Here is a 16,853-nt window from a genome sequence, read left to right as displayed (position 1 = left end):
CATCTATTTTGTTCATAATTTTCTAAGGGAGGACCCCCAGACCCCCACCCCAACCTGTGTCCCCCCTTTTTAAAATGGTTCTGACACCCATGGTCATTTTGCAGAGTCAAAACCTCATTTTCAACACCAGAGCCGTCCAGCAGAAACACAGACATGAATTTGGACACAAATCCATCCTGGACAACTGCTCGTCTTAATAGTAGCCACAATCTCACTTTTATTTTTAAAATCATGAAAAAGCACGCCTGCAGCCTCAAAACGCTCCTTTTAAAACTTCGTCATCACTGAAAGACATTTTGGCCGGGATTTCCCGTTTTTTCAACCTAATTGAAGTGTTCCGTACGGGAYGCTCGTTTTCCTGTATTCTGGTGAAAGTGTGCATGCTCACATGCTAAATTGAGTCCAAAGGAGAAGTTAGCAGGGGAAGCTCTTAGCTTACTTTCATGGTCTTGAGTCAAGTCATCATCTGAAGGATGAAAGATAAAGAAGATAATAATTAGGAGCAGAGAAACAAACCTATTCCTAAAGACAAGCACATAATGCCTTTGAAAATGTGAAAAACTGTCACTTRATTATTTTGATGTGAATCTCCTGTAGCTACATATAATGCAGTGTTTCCTACCTCTACATGGCTCTGTTTTGGTTCCCTCCCCCAGCAGCATCTCCTGCAGAAGGCTGTCCATCCTGGCTTCACCAAGCAGCTGCGCCAAGTGGAGTGTCTCCACCATCTGCCAGGCAACACTCTGCAGGGGAGGGAGGATGAGGAGAAGTTCCCCCAGTCTTCCTCGCTGCCCGCAGGTGGATTCTTCGAGCAGAACGTGGGACTGGAGACGCAGTTGTCTTATCACCTGAGGGTTCTCGAGCCCCGGACAGTCTGCTGGGCAAGATGGTTAAATACTAAATATTGAGACACAAATTTTAAGCTAAATTTGACTTAGTTTACTCATCATTCTCAAAACGTGGAGAAAAGCAAAGTTTCCAGGTGAAAATTAAGCCTGCTTTATAGTTTTAAATACAATAAAAATGATCATACAGTTTGAATTTCGGCTCAACCGTACAAAAGAGGATTAGGGCAACTGAAAAAAAAACTTCAGACTTTTTTCCTCAGAATTCTGAGATTAAAGTCAGAATTCTGACTTTCTTTTCTCAGAATCAGGAAAAAGTCCGAATTTTGCCTTTAAACTCAGCCTTTTTCCTACAGGATGTCTGCAGAAAAAAGTCTGAATTTTTAGATTAAAGTCAGAAATATTATTTTTTTCCTGTTGGCCCTTATCCTCTTGTACAACAGAGAGACAGCTAAGAAACGTGTAAATATAAGTTTAGTGAGTGTATGTTGCTATCTCTGCTAATGTGGCAGATCAGTCCTCCTTCCTCGGTCCTTCATTGTGCCTCAGATTATTGCAGGCAAACTCTTCCTGACTGATGAGAACTTCACCACATCCTTTTCTGAAATCTTTCAGAAATTCTACAAAGCCAGACTACAAAGAACAAAAGCAAGTAGCAAAAGAGAAATTACAGCTCACAGAATGACTAGACTGACCTGGGGAGAAGAAAACAATGGCTCTGAGGCAAGCAAACTCTTTGTTTGTGATGTCCAGCTCCCTGAGAGGTTTGACCAGCTCCTCTTGGATCCTCAGAGCCACTCGAGACACCTCTAACTCTGCTCCTCTCAGAGGGATCACAAAGTCATTCCCTGATCAGTGAACATAGGCACATTATGTTCATATTCAAGATGGAAAAATCACACGTAACTCCGGAATGATTAATGACAAAAGAGGAAAAAGTCTTATTGTGTCCCACCTAGAAGTATGACATTACTGTAAGGCAGTGAGCGCCTTGCTGCCCCTAGAATAAGATGTTCTGCAGAATGGGCTCGCAGCAGGGTTACCTAGAAGCACACACACACACACACACACACACACACACACACACACACACACACACACACACACACACACNCACACACACACACACACACACACACACACACACACACACACACACACACACACACACACACACACACGCTTTATGTTTTTTTTTTACAACAACAACATGTTAACTTGTTACACAGAACAAAACAATATAATTACTTATTGAATCTCAGCTAAAGTCTAAGCCATTGTTACTTAATCCTGCATGGATTGGTATAAAACAGAGAGAKTGTTGTGTTTGATTTTCCTTTTACCCTGTCATCAATCTGAAGGCTACAGAACTCTGGGATGTGTTTGGCCCATTCCACCAGCAGGAGGAGTTGCTGCTTCATTGACTCAAACACGTCTCCCACACAGGCGATCTTCTTGGTGCTGATACCGTGACTGTGAGRTGAGGGCAGTGCTGGGAACTAAAAGCATCAAAGTAAAATGGGAGTTCAAAGTGAGCCCAGGTAATGGAGCCATGTGGAAATGAACTGTGAACAATGTTTCTAAATATGGTGTAAAAAAACAGTGATGTAAGATGCGTTTTTCTTTCTTTTTTAAATTAACATTTCATGTCTCCTTTAAAATAAATTCTAACCTCATAAAACTGTTATTTCATGTTGGAGTTGAAGGGGATTCAAAAGTCAGTTTAGATTTTTACTTCAATAAAAGAATCAGTTTTAATGTTTTTAAGGTTTAACTTTGACACACAGCCCCATTTAGCCTTAACTTTTTTTTAAAAAACTGAACTTAAAATAATAAAGTAAAATACTGAGTTTGATGAAATGTCCAGTAGATCACGTTAGCCACAAGCTTAGCTACATCATTAGGGTCATGAGTCAGTTGGTGTGGTGGGGCACATCCAGCACACATACACACCTAACTGAAGAATATCCAGTGACAATAATATGCATGTTTTTGAACTGTGGGAGTCAACTTCATACAGAAAGACCTCATGTGGATTTGAACCTCCGGCCTTCAACTACGAGGCAATCATGCTAATTAGCTGCGCCGTCGTGCAGCCCTTGGTTAAAGTGTGTGGTTCAATGTCAAACAGTTGTTCCCACTTAATCCCTACCAGAATAGTGTTACACATCAATTTTAACAGTTGCAGAATATTGCCAAAATAAGAAATATTGTATTCTTGTTAATTTTTATTAAAATATATCATTAATACAGTTTGGAAAGGATCTACTGGATTCCAGAAGGGAATTAGGAATTTTTTATTCATTATTTTAGTCCCTGTCACAGTTCCTCCTACTTATCTGGAAGGCATTAAACAAGCACAGTACTACACATCTAAATCATCTCTAATAGTTGTAAAGACACCAGTTATGTTTTTTTTTCCTCCCTGTTCATTTCTTTTTTATGTAAAAGCACATATCTGGTTGTTATTTTGTACTTTAGGGCAACAGACCTCAGTACCAGACCCAGTGGTGCAACAAATGGGCCATGATTAGACGAGATCTCTGTGCAATTTTGTTCTTAACTTCAATTAGGAGAAACTGAATCCAACCCGCAGAGTGTCCTTCTGGGAAGTAACTCAAGCTCTTTTCATCTTTGACCTTCACCCGAGCGATTTCAAGAAAAAAAAGCAGAGATGGTATCATTTATCAGTCATGCATGTGTGTTACCTGTTGCACGCTGGCCTCAGCCTGCAGCAGCACACTGATGGACAGGGTTCTGACTGCTTGTCCTTTTGCTCTGGTAGTGATGATGCAGTCTCGCTCATTCTGAACAGCTGAAGATCAAACACAAAAATAATATGGCCACAGAAATTTCCTTCTCAAAGCCCATCTATTCTTTGAGAAACACATTCAGCGTTCATCGCTAATGTTGACTAGAAACATTACTTAGATCAGGGGTCTGCAACCTGTGGCTCTGGGGCCGTACGTGGCTCTTTCGTCTCTCTGCAGCGGCTCTTTTAAATCTTTGACCAACTCTAACATGAGATTGATACAAACTAATGTTTCTGCCAAGATTTATTTAATTATATTCAAATTTTTGATTTGGCAACAACTTTTTAAAAAAGCCAAGTGAAAGCATAAAAAGTTGCAGGTGTACATTATACGCTGAAGAGGAGATATCTATTTAAGAACATTTATCACCATCGTTCTGAATGGCCTCTGACTGATTTCAGTGACTTTACAAAGTCAAACAACATGAGTGAGTGTTACAGTAATCATTCATCCTGGGCTCTGTGAGCACATTAATCAGACTACACAGGAGGAGAAGGAGCTGTKGGCTCCCTCTGAGCTTTACTGACAGTTTTTTGTTCAACAAAGTTCCAAATGAGTTTTGCTCATCATCAGTTAAGCTTAGACTTGCAGCAAACAAAGTGGGTTCAGAGATCAAGTGGAAAAAAAAGGGAAATAGGCTGTAGTCTAATGTTTTGCTTTGCCTGTTTGTTTCCAATGCAGGTTTGCTTCAGGCTTACATTACAAGTAATGTTGCAGCGTGTTATGGAAATCAGGCAAATTACTGAAGTAAAGGTTTAAATTAGGGCCCCTGGCTTTCACTTCAGAAGGCTGACAGTAACATCTTCCAGAAAAAATGCAAAACAAACATGTGGAGATGCTAAAGAATTTTAATTATTCATGTGTGGAGAACAGACTTATCTGATTCCATCTCTTGTGTCTCAGTCAGTCAGTTAAAGATAAGGCCAATGATATGCACAGTGTACATAAGCAAACACGAAGCTAAACTATYAACAGGCTCATTCTTTTACTCTGGGAAAAAACATTTCTCTTTGGTGGTTTGTGTGTTTTTGTCCTTGAAATAAATATGATGTGTTTTAGGCACATAAGCCAAATTTGACATTTAAAACATTTATGCAGGTTGTAGTTTTTTTTATTAAGAATTTATGAGCTGAACACTGAAGAAGATTTGTACGAAGAGACAAAAGAAAAATGTTGGTTCTGACCTTCTTTTTTCATTCCAGCCTTGAAACATTTTCGCAGTCTGCAGTAACGACACTGGTTTCTTTTGTCTTTGTCCACAACACACTGCCTGTTGAACCTTGAATATATAAACCATRTAAACACAGATGAACACAGTTTCCTTACTTCAAAGCTATGTCAAAGTACCGATCCTACTGGTCAAAAATTACTCCAACAAAAGTAAAAGTAGCTCTGTCAGAACATTACTAAAATTAAAATACTGGAGTTTATTTGCTTAGAAAAACATCTAAGTACTGAAAATACTTAAAAATGTCAAGTTTTTTAACAATGCATTTCACTTGAGTGTAGTCGAGAATAACAGGAAATTTTCTGCTATACTGGACAAATCAGTAACTCCAAATATAAAATAATAAGGCATTAGTCTTATACATTATTAGATGCTAAAGACACAATTTCATGCAATCACACTCACAGTGGTGGAAGTGTTGCTGCCATTCTGCACCTACAGACCCTCCAGACCAGCACAATCAAACCAAAAGATTTGTACATGGGGAAGTTGGTTTACATGTCTTGCCCAGGGACACAACAACAGTATGCACTCGGGCAGGGATTTGAACCAGCTATATCTATATATCTGGTTTAATATATGATATGTGAACTATATTCTAACCCACCCCCCTGTTCCCCTGGGCAGGGTGGGTGGTTCTTCATCTCAAGCACAGGTCCTGCAGAGGCCTGCGAGTTTGAGGGTTCTTCGCAGTATCTTAGCTGTTTGTACTGTGCTGTTCTGGGCTGAGATGTCAGATGTTTCTCCTGGTATCTGCTGGAGCCACTGCCCTGAGTGCTGCGATGACCGTGGGTGCTACAGTTGCCTTCACCTTCCAGGCTTGTTCTCTTCCCTGAGCCCCTGGTATTCTTCCAGTTTCTCCTGTTTCTTTTTCCTGAAATTTCCATCATTGGGGATGGCCACACCAATCACAACAGTTGTCTTCTGCTGGTTATCACTTGGTTTTGGTGTTCCATGTATTCCTTTCTTACAACCTGCTGTGAGACGCTGAATTGTTTCTGGGGCTTCTTTGCTCAGCCTGCACCTGGTRTCTTGCCTGGTATGGTAGATTTGGGCCTTAATCGCTCTTGTCCTCAAGGCCTGTTCCTGTGCTGCCATGGTCAGTGCTTCCGTGCAGTCCTCCAGTCCTGCCTTCTCCAGCCATTGGTAGGATTTGGTCATAGCAGTCACTTCAGCCATCTGTCAGTGGTACAGCCCATCAGGGGATTTTCCTCTCATGGAGGTTCCTTCAGCTCCTTCTTTTCCAGTTTCCATTATCTGAGACATTCACTGTGTCATTCATCTTTTGGGGCCTGCTTCCTGATGTACTCTTGGAACATGATCTTGGATGGCAGCTCTGATGCTCACCAGGCCTTTGCCTCCTTCTGTRTGCTTGGTGTGTAGCCTGTAGAGACTGGATTTTGGATGGAATTCACCATGCATGGTGAGTAGCTTTCGTGTTTTAACATCAGTGGTCTGAATTTCCTCCTTTGGCCAGCTTATTATCCCAGCAGGGTATCTGATTACCAGCGAGGCATGGCTGTTGATTGCCCGGACCTCGCTGAATTCTCAGAACTTGCCTTACTCATTGCAGGTATTTGCCTGTGGTACTGGTTCCATATACATATTCCATATATACGGCTTCCTGCAGTGAATACTGTTTTCTTGCAAGAATTTACTAAAAATTCAACTAATAAAGAATACTAATAACGTTGACTAAAGTTTAAAGAGGATACGGGATGAAACTCACCTACAGTTGTACGTGTGGTTGTTGCGAATGCTCCTCCTGAAGAAGCCCTTGCAGCCATCACAGCTGGATGCACCGTAGTGTTTACCTGTGGCCCTGTCTGCACAGATGAAACACTGAGTCCCACCTCCATCAGCCTGAGGCACCGACGAGGCGGATGCCGACACTGTTGCATCTATAGATTACAAAACAGATGAAAACAGTAACCCACTTTTGTTTTAGCACAGAAACTTGTGAGGTCTGAGAACCCCAGCTTTGTTCAAATCTAACATGCTCCAAGATGACAGAGATTAAAACTGATCCCTTTTATCATTTAGGGCACGTTAAGACTCTAATCTCACCTCTGTGAAATGGAGTAGCTTGGTACAAGGGCACAGCTTCAGAACCTCTGAATCATTTGGGTATTGTTTTATAGGTCAGTTAGGTTCTGTGTAGAAATATTAAAAGCAGGGTTGTACAGTTTGGAGACTTATCTCTGCTCCGTGTGAATGCCAAGAGCCTCTGAGGAGCTTCTGCCAGTTATTACTCTGGAGGAAGAGAAAACTCTCCATTTAATTAAAGCAGTTAGAGGTCAGTGTGAACCAAAGTCCACTGCTCTCCTTTGGCTAATTTCACACTGGGCACTTAGTCTTCCGTCCGCGTTGCTCTAAAGTGCACGCTGCCAGTGTTCAAGTGCTGCAGCAGAGACTGTACAGACCCCAGGCAATAACGTCTGCAAATTGCACACTTCGTTTAGACAGATGAGGCATCCGGGGATTAGGATTTAACAAGGAAAATGCTTTCTGTGGTCAAAGATCAGTTAGATTGAATTAAGAGATTAGAATACGGTTTGCCTCGYGGTTTTATGGATTTGAAGAGCGACCTGATGGTAAACTGCTTTATTTAAACTGAGCTCAAGCAGACCTGATGCGGCTTAATCGAGGATTAATTAGAATAATGAATGATTGTCAGATTACTGAGAAAATATGAAATGCAGACAAATACTGACCTGAAATGATTTATTGGAGTAAACAGAAAAAAAGGCATGTTTTATTAATTTATTAGGTTTGATATAAGTGACTTTTGAACAGAAGTGCCTCACTGGTGAACAGTATACAAGTAAATGTGATGAGCTCTAAAAGCTTATTAGGCTGATAAAATATGATTAAATTATAATTAATAAAAKCCCTTAAAAGTGTTGTCAATTTCTCCCTTTTTCAATAGAATCTCATCCTGTTAATTTGAATAAAGGTGGAGTTAACATACCTGTAGCATTTGTTTGCTGTAGTCTTCCTGTTGAGTTGTTRAAATGTTCATTGTCTGTTGCAAAAAAGATCATCCCATCAAGCTTCATGGTTCCAATGAGATTATTTTCAAGACTGTTTGATTAGAAACCTCCAAATTGTAAGCTGTCAGAGCATTTATTCACTTTAGTTCGTCTGCTTCACAGATTAATCTAATGTCTTTGTTTCCCTCTGCAAATCTTCTGAAATCTTCTTTGTGGACTTCTTTAAAATGTCCTTTCTGACGTTCTTGCGGTGTGTTGCAAAGCTTCCTCTGTGATGTCCCACTTTCAGTGACCTCTCAGTAGTGAGGTTTGGCCCACAGCTTGTTTGCTTCATTGAAAAAAAAGATATCAGTTAAGTACATAAAGGTGAAAGTTCAGAGGCTGATAAGCGTCACTGTGAGAATAACAATTGATCGGACAAATTGGTTGTGTTTTGAAAACAGGACTCTTCCTTTTAAAGGGAGATCAATGTGATTTTAAAAAAGTCAATAAAGGCAAAGAGGTGTTCAAAGGTTGCATGCGGGGATGTTTTTTTAAAATTGAATTTTAGCTGAAAATCTTCCCAGTGTTCTCTTGGCTCGGGCAATCGATACCACACAGACGAGATACAGAGCACAAACAAACAGAGGCAGACCGTTGAAAAGAGCCTGGATGCTGTCTGATTAACCTTTTGTTTTAAGTTTTTAGGTAAATGATACAATAAAATGCCTCACTGCAGGGGGCACATGTGGCATTTGATTACCAAGGATAGTGTTTTCTTTTTGTCTCCCAGTGTTGATAAAAGGATTTTAATCTTATGATAAAACTAAGCTTTTATTCATCTTTACTCATAAACATGTCTTTGGTGGTATTGATTAATACTGGAGTCCTATTACATGCAGAAAAACATGCTACACTTCTTTGATTCAGAAAAAAAGAGTGTTTTTTTCCTCCTCTTTGATTACTATTGAATCTTCACAAATGTCATTGCAGCTCAGACATTCAGTCTACATCCTGGAATGTGCAGTTGATTTGAATGAAGAACAAGCAAAGGATGCCTTTTTGTTATAAAGACACTCATTTGGGATTTAAAAATTGTTTATTAAACAGCAATTTATCCATGCATTAACCAAACCTGCTTTTCCATTAAAAAAGGTGAAATATAAAATCACTCTTATGGCCTCACACACAAAAACAGCGTATTTAAAAATTCAGCTTCACAGTGAAAACATCTTAAAAATAATTTTAAAAAAGGGATGAAGGTGACTATAGACAGTTCTTTTTAAAATTATAACAAATTACATGTCAGTCCACATATGCGCTTCCCCAGTGATGATAGCCATCATACTTTGGTATAATAGGATTTCCTGGGTGAGTGCTAGTCCCTTCTTCAATGTCATGGTAGGCCGCAGGTCAGACCACCCCTGGCAGTGGCTCACGCAGTCGAGCTTTATTTAGGTGATTGATAGATAGTAAAAACCAGCAGATCGTAAGAAGACTGCAGAAAAGCTTCCTCTGGTCTGTGAAACTATCAGTAAAGGAATTAAATGATTTATGAACAGTGATTTTAGTTTTTATATCCAGATTAAAGATACATGTTGTATCTTGAGATATCTTGAAAATGTAATTTCTTAGTTTAGAAATGTTGTTTTAAYTTAACATAACACTGATGAATTACAAAGTGTTTAAATTCATTCTGACGTGTGCATGTTATTTCCCTGTAAACAAGAAAATCATTCATTCATTAATGAGGCAGTTGACTGACCTTTCTCTGACCACTAGGGGGAGACAGAGTACACGTCATTCAGACAAATTGCTCTCATTTTTATTCACACATCCTACTTGTATTAATGTTTAACGAACTTAATCTTTAAAACAATGAAGAAATCATATCATAAAGGAATGAAAATTGTTGCGTAATCTGATTTTTGAAAGCTTTTCAGTATTTACCTTCACACTGTTTGGACAAAACTTTTATACAACACATTTACAGCTGGACAACATTAAGCTTTTAAAATATTCATCCACAGGTCCTGACCTTAAACTTTTAGGAAATTGTGTGGACTGTGCTTAAACATCAAAATCTTTCCAGAAGGCTTAAACGTCTGTCAATTATACCAAGAAGGTTAAGTATCCAACCACAGTTCTGCCTTCAGCTTCTTGTTGGCCACCAGAAATGTCAGGTCAAAGGGCATCTTGCCAAAGGCCATTCAAGCAAACAGCAGCTGTATCAAATGTATGCTCTTGACTTTGCCTGTATAATTGTGACCCCGTGCTACTTTCAGAAAATCCAATATACATTAAAATTGCGCACATATTTTTTAAATAWAGATGCATAGTTTGCAATCATTTTGCCAGAGGAGATAAAAAATGTCAACGTAATTAAGGCCAAATACTGTTATGGATGCAAACTTGCAACAACTGACAGCAAGAACTAACTATTCAATCGGAAAATAGCAAATTAAAAAAAAAAAAAGGTTTAAAGGTTAGGATAATTTCCACAAGGCAACACAAGGCAAAATCCATTATCCAGTAATTCATTAAAATTTTGGAAAAAAAAAAGTTAGACTCCTTTCAGGCCCATCCTTCTGTCTTCAGTTCTTTAGGTTCTGACTGAGTTTGACCCTTAGAAACCTTTTCAATTTAATAATAATAATTATTTAAACAATGAATGAGGAAAACAATGACAAAGTTGAATATTTTAGAAATACTTGCACATATTAAATGATTTAATAATGAAGAATCAAAGAGCAGTGAAAAATATGAATTATGGCTTTTTATTTTGATCCACAAAACAGAGAGTAAGTAAAACAAAGAACCCACATGCCTTCCCCAAATAAAGTGATCATAAAAACATTGTAAGCCTGTGATTTACTGTGGCGACAAATAATGGAAGAGTGTCCATTCATCATACAGACCAGCTCACCAGGAGAGATACTGTCACAGACTTTACCCTGTCTGGGAGGCATTTGGAGGGGAAAGAAACAGCCTCCAGTTTCCCCCGCAACCTGTTTTATCTGATGACTTTTCCAGGCAAACACATAAAAACCAGCTGACAGGAACTTTGTCTCTGCTACTCTCCAGCTCCATTCTTAGTTATGATGAGATATAGATGTTGTAACAAAGAAGTCCGTGATCAAAGTTAGGAATACTAGAATAGCAAACCCAGATGATAGAAACAAAACCGAGTTTTATGGTGAAAACTGTAAAAAAAAAAAGAAAAAAAAGAAAAAAAAGTCTAAATGGTAAATCGCTCTGAAAAGGACCCAAGGAGCCAGAAAATAATAAGCAAAGAGGAAAACTAAAATAAAGCTAAATAAGCTTTTGAAGAATGTTGACCTTTAGAACATCTTTCTTAATGAAGCAAACAACTCTGGTTTCAGAACTAATTCCAAACATATGTTTGTGGGGTGAAACTGGACGTGAAAAACAAGAAGAGACTGAACTTGTAAAAATACCTCCAATAAGATTTTAATGTGAAACTTGCTCACTGAGAGATGACAGTACGAGCTACCATGTCATTGTTGTGCTSTAATTTTCAAACCAAACACATGAAAATAATAGAAATCAAACATTAGAATTCTTTCACTGGAGGTCTCTTTTATTCCCCCCCCAGTCATTTCAGATCAACAGGCTAAAACACATAAAAACACGAGGCAAAGTGGTAAGAAAGTAATATTTCTTAACTAAAATCTATAAATGATGTATGATTTAAAAAATATCTATATACATTTTGCCAGAAGGTTCTAAAAGCAGGGCAGAAAGGCAGCTCAATCGCTAATTTYCCACATTGTTGGGTAATTTTGCAGCTGATGTTAAATTGACGTTTTGCTTGCTCTATAAATTTAGTCATTCCCATTTTACAACATGCACCATTTTCTTGCCATGTCCAACACTTAGTGGTCATAAAGCAGTTAATGTAGCTTTTGAAAGATGAGTTRAATAATCAGTATCAGAATGGTCCCAGAACTTTAAGAAAAAGTCACTTAGTTCTGTTTCAAAATTTACCAAACTGTTTTATTTTATAGATGTCAGGATGTTGGTTAATTAGTTGACTTTTTGTGTTTTAATATGTATTTATGCATTTATTTATGGTTCTCTGAGACTCAWGTTTTCAGTTTTTCAGTCTTTGTCACTCCTCCTCAGTGAGTTTCTGCTCCTCCCTCCTGCCACGCCCACCTCACCTGCTCCTCCTTCCCTGTTTGCCACAGCTGCGTTCACTTTCCTCGTTAGCTTCAGTCTTATTCTGTCAGCTTCTAGKCCATTCTCAGTTGAACATGCATCTTACACGTCAAGTCTAGTTTCTGTGCCTGCTCCGAGTCTCCCTCATGGAACTGTAAAATTTGTTGCCACGCCCACTTTTTGTTTTGATAATTAAGTTTTGCTTAGTTCTTCAAGCTCAGTGTTAAGCTGCAWTCCTGGGTCCAGATCTTCCTGCCAGCCAAGAAGAACAACAGGAACAAAACATTAGTTAAGACTACTTTCTTTCTATTTTTAAATTTTTTTTTGCATTTTAATGCTGCTATAACTTCATCTGCACTGCCAACTCACAATAATTTTGCTCAACCTGCTGAAGTGAACAAACAACATAAAGACTAAAAAATCACTCACATCCTAAATAAATTAATAAGGTAATTGATAGTTGGATTAATTATAGTTAAATGTAATTCTTGTTAATTTTAATTAATCGTTATTAATTAACTTGGCTCATGTGTTGAGAGATTGTATAATAGATATTTCAGGGGGACTTTAGGGCAGAAAAGGTTTTGGTTGACAGCTTGGTTTGACCATCTTTTACCTCCAAAATTAGTTCTTTTCCTGTATTCAAATTTGCACAAAGTTTTGGAGTGTGCATGATTATATTCAGATGTATAATTACCAAATTGTAGCAAAGCACTGCTTATAATCATTTTTAYATCGAGGCTGAAGCACGTTTATTCACTTAAATAGAAGCAGCTCTGCAGGAGACTTCAAACTGGCAGAGGAAGAGCCAAACTCTGCCATCAGGGTCAGGTTGAAGAGAGCTCTTTGTGTTTTCTTAAAATGAAAAAAATCTGAATCTATGGCTGCACAGAGAGTATTAGTGGCTTGTGTTTCTTTTTGGCATTCGTTGGCCATAAAGGAAAAAAAAAGTCTGGTGACATCAAAGCCTGAAGTTTCAGCGCAGTGGCTCTTACAGTCAGCGCTGTCATGGTGATTATGTCTTTACATGGTATCTTTTCAAATCTCAGGGTCATGGTTTTTAGAGATTGTGCATGTTCTGAAGTGTTGTTGAACAATGATTTGGGTTGAATAAACTACTGCTAAAGTTCAAGAAGAGTGCACGCCCCCCTCTGTCTGTGYATGGTTACACATGACCTCATCTGATTTTGCAAAGAGAAAACTCTTCCATCCTCAGACATGTTGGGTGTTTTAAGATTTAGTGTATTTACTAAGCAATAATGGTAAAAGTAGAAGATTTTACGTTGCAAAATCGTCGATGGATCTGAAAAAAAAAAGTTTTCCTTCGTGGAATATTTTTGTTTGTTTAAATGTGAGGACAACAGCCAGAAAAAGACAAAAAAAAATTACTGTGAAAAAAGATGAAAAGCTCTTTTTTGTTCTCCACAGTCTTCTGTGAACCACTTTTATTATTAAATCCACTTGTTCCCAAACCTGTGCTTAATCTTTCCCATTAGTCACATTTCAGGGCTTACAGACTGCACCAACAAAAGTGAAAGATTAAATGGAAAATGCAGATGTGCGAACAGTATGGCTTGTTTTATAGCTATCATGGCTTTTTAGTAATTTAGAAAAACTAACTTGCATTGACAGGGTTCTCCAAGTCCACTCATAAATAAAGWTCACATTCCTCTGCAAAGGAAAAACCTGGAAATGGCTTTTTTGGTTGCTTCTCAGAGAAGCACCAATGTCACAGTTAGCTTGTTTCTAAGGTATGAATCAATAAGTCGTGCTTTCATATAAAGTTAGTTTCTTTGTTAGGTAGGTTTAAATRTCTCTGGACAGAAAAACATAAATGAAAAGACTCGTAAACCTTAAATTTCACGTTGGATGGGTTAGYGTTTTTGAAAATTGTCTTTTTAATGCCCCCCACCTCCCATGGTGTATAAGCAGTCTCTTTCAGCATTTAAAAAGCAGTGAAGTGTAATATTCAACAAAAGCATAAAGTAAAACCATTTTCCCTGCTAGAGCAGTGATTAGAAGCTGCAAAAGAGGCAAAGGGTGGAAGAACAGTTAATTTTTATCCATTTTTAGAAGACGGGAAAGCAACAACCTGTAGGAAGTTTGTCCAGAGACTCATTAAGAAATGCTACAGCTAACTGAATCTAATAGTGCTGCCATTAACATCAGCTTTTTTGTTTTGCTCTTCTCTTCTCTGTGAATTAGTCCAATGTGTGCTGACAAGCAGATCTTGGTGAAGGGAGGAGCAGATGGAGAGAGAGAGAGAGAAAGAGAGAGGGACGATTTCAAAACAAGGTATGAAAATAACTATATTTTATTTTTTTGCATGTCAAATTTTGGGTGTTATTGTTCCAGCGGGGCTTTTAACGTTCTGAACAGAAAGAACACATTGTTCACATCAAGCTTACAAAAGCTGAAGGCTCAGTCGTGAGATCATGACCTCGCAGATAAAGAGACAAAATACAAGAGACAAACTGAATTCAGAATAGGAGCTCTACAAAAACAAGAGAAAGACAAAAAAGGAAAGCAACTTTGGATATATGACATTGCATATTTTTTATGTTCACAATTAGATTCACAAAAATATAGACTTTTTTTTTGGTCAATATCATATAAAAGACAAAGCCATCTCATTACTAATACAGTGGCCAAAAACTTCAAATTCCAACATTTTGCAAAAATCTTCCAATCTACCATTTTATATTATACAGTGTGTGTTGCTGGAGGGCTGAGATTTCTTGACTGCAGAAATGTAACCGTTGACTCTGGGGGTCGAGTCCGATGAAAATCTGGTGCGCTTTTTACTCTGCCCAGTCAAATGTGAAATAATAAATAAAAAGAAAAGAAAATGGCTGCTMTCCTGCCTTTACTCCTGGTCCCTTGCTCTTTGTTAAAACCATATCTTTGCTGCTCCATTGCCCCCAGCAACATTAAATCCCATTAAATTCACCTTCATTAAAGCAGTCCTCTCCATTGCTTGCTGCAGCAGCTCCAGTGCGGGCCTCTCAAGGACAGAGCAGTAATGAGGGTGGACTGGATTTAACCTTGAAGAGTACAGGTTTTCATTTCCAAATCAATAACTTATGGTTCAAAACTGCCATTAGATCCAGGCTATAATTTTCTAGCTTTAATTGTGTGGATTAGGTTTCTYCAATGGTGAGAAGGCATTTAGCTTTAAGCTGCAGCGTGGAGATTACATTTATCATTATAGTTTTTCCTCATTCTAAAACAAAAACTGACAGCTTGCACATTTTGTGCAGGAGTTTATGTGCATGTGTACAGTTTGCTGAACAGATGGGATAACTTAAGGAGATTGTATTTCAAAGAGTTGGTATGAGTTATTAGGCTGTTGGTGCAATTTTCTTCAGAGAAACCAAGCAGAGGACAGCACGATACACATTTCCCCCGACTTCTGCTCAATCCAGTCTTACATCCAGTGTCATCATTCACTATGAGGAGGCAGAAATATAGGAAACCTCCTGTACAGCTCTGTAAAACAAGATTTGTCAGTCACCTGCAGTCAGACCAAGTGGGAGAATATGAATTATGAATGAAAAATTAACTCTCGGTTGATAGGCTGGCAGCAGGGGAAAAAGGAAGTGGGGGGTGGGGACTTGACCTTCAGGGAAATTGTTTCATCTCTTGTCTTCTTGTATGTTTTTGTGGGACACGGTCTGTGGTGGGGTCAGGTGATCGTATGGAATGCATTCATTTGTCCTGCGGTGATAATTTCTGCCCAACATTTTTCATAATGTGATATATCAGATCTTTTCATGAAACGAAGCAGGACTGAAGGTGTGGTGATCACTGGAGCTTAATTTTTTAATCAACTTCTCTTTTTAGATGAMGCTTTATTAAATTATAAACTCGCACAGTGGGACTAGAATGCGAGCGGAGTGTAAAAAAAAGAGGGCTTTGTGGGATAATTAAATAAAATTAATGAAAAAAGGCCTYCTTCTAGTGAAGACTGAGGAAAATGGGAAGGAGACAGAATCCATGAGCCATGCCGTGCTTGGCTTTTCTTTCATTTTTTTCTCATTAGTGTTTCAGGAAATGTACCATGTAAACTTGTGAAAAGAAGCAAAAGGACACATTGTCTGCAAGATATTGATTCACAATAAATGGAGACAATTTTATTCTCTTTTTCTTTTACACAAATTCATACAGTGTGCACTGGAAATAAATAGTCTTATTGTTACTTATCTGCCAAAGAAAATGGATATAATTTATTTGATTGTGTTTTTGCAGCTTTTGTTAGGTGTCAAGAGAATATAAACTAAAATTACAGACAGAATGTTCAAGTCCTCTAGTTTTTTCTGCTTAAATCTTTGAGGTTCTGTTGTACTGTCATCCAGACTGATAAACAACTCTGGGTATTATTTTTGATTTGATCAGTTTTTAAACAACATAAAATCAAACAAATGTTGATTACCACTGATAAATCTGATGGCACTTTTGATGGTTTTTTTAAAGTTGTGTTTTCTTTCCAAAGTTTATCTTTATTTCTGCTTTTGCCCTTTTTTAAAGCAACACAGTAAGTTACAAATTCAGTTTCTCAGGAACATACGGTTATTCTTTTGTTTTTGAAAATGCGGCAACCAACACGGACCCTCAGGAATTRGACTAAGCTTAGAGTTAATATTTAAGGTTCTGTTAAATATAGATTTTGTTTCATTGGGTTTCTTGCTTTTATTTACCTTTATTTATCTCAGAGATCTCTTTTGCAAGGGAGGCCTGGGCCTGAAGGCAACCTATTGTTGAGGGCGTAACTTTAGGTCTGCCATTGTGTGTGTGTGTGTGTGTGTGTGTGTGT

The 16,853-nt window shown here is 38.3% G+C and overlaps 1 protein-coding gene and 1 long non-coding RNA gene across 5 annotated transcripts in view; one reads left to right on the top strand and one right to left on the bottom strand.

Annotated features, from left to right (window-relative positions):
* Positions 1-92: 92 nt before the first annotated feature.
* On the bottom strand, positions 93-8,162 carry hnf4b (hepatic nuclear factor 4, beta; the record flags this gene model as incomplete). The annotated part of the gene is given in 9 exon segments (XM_014027339.1): positions 93-466; positions 623-874; positions 1,541-1,693; positions 1,801-1,888; positions 2,189-2,344; positions 3,554-3,660; positions 4,843-4,937; positions 6,616-6,787; positions 7,858-8,162. Coding segments are annotated over 9 exon segments (1,254 nt in total). The 5' UTR covers positions 7,946-8,162.
* Positions 8,163-11,969: 3,807 nt separating this feature from the next.
* LOC106531471 (uncharacterized) overlaps positions 11,970-16,853 on the top strand; it is a 61,102-nt gene continuing 56,218 nt past the window's right edge. For all 4 annotated transcript variants that reach the window (XR_001311917.1, XR_001311916.1, XR_001311915.1 and 1 more), the window contains exons 1-2: positions 11,970-12,328; positions 14,246-14,335. This is a non-coding gene — a long non-coding RNA (uncharacterized LOC106531471). The remainder of the gene's footprint in view (positions 12,329-14,245; positions 14,336-16,853) is intronic.

This window comes from Austrofundulus limnaeus, unplaced genomic scaffold, assembly GCF_001266775.1.
Source record: "Austrofundulus limnaeus strain Quisiro unplaced genomic scaffold, Austrofundulus_limnaeus-1.0 Scaffold5, whole genome shotgun sequence".
Lineage (NCBI taxonomy): Eukaryota > Metazoa > Chordata > Actinopteri > Cyprinodontiformes > Rivulidae > Austrofundulus > Austrofundulus limnaeus.
This window is presented reverse-complemented; position numbering and strand designations above follow the sequence as displayed.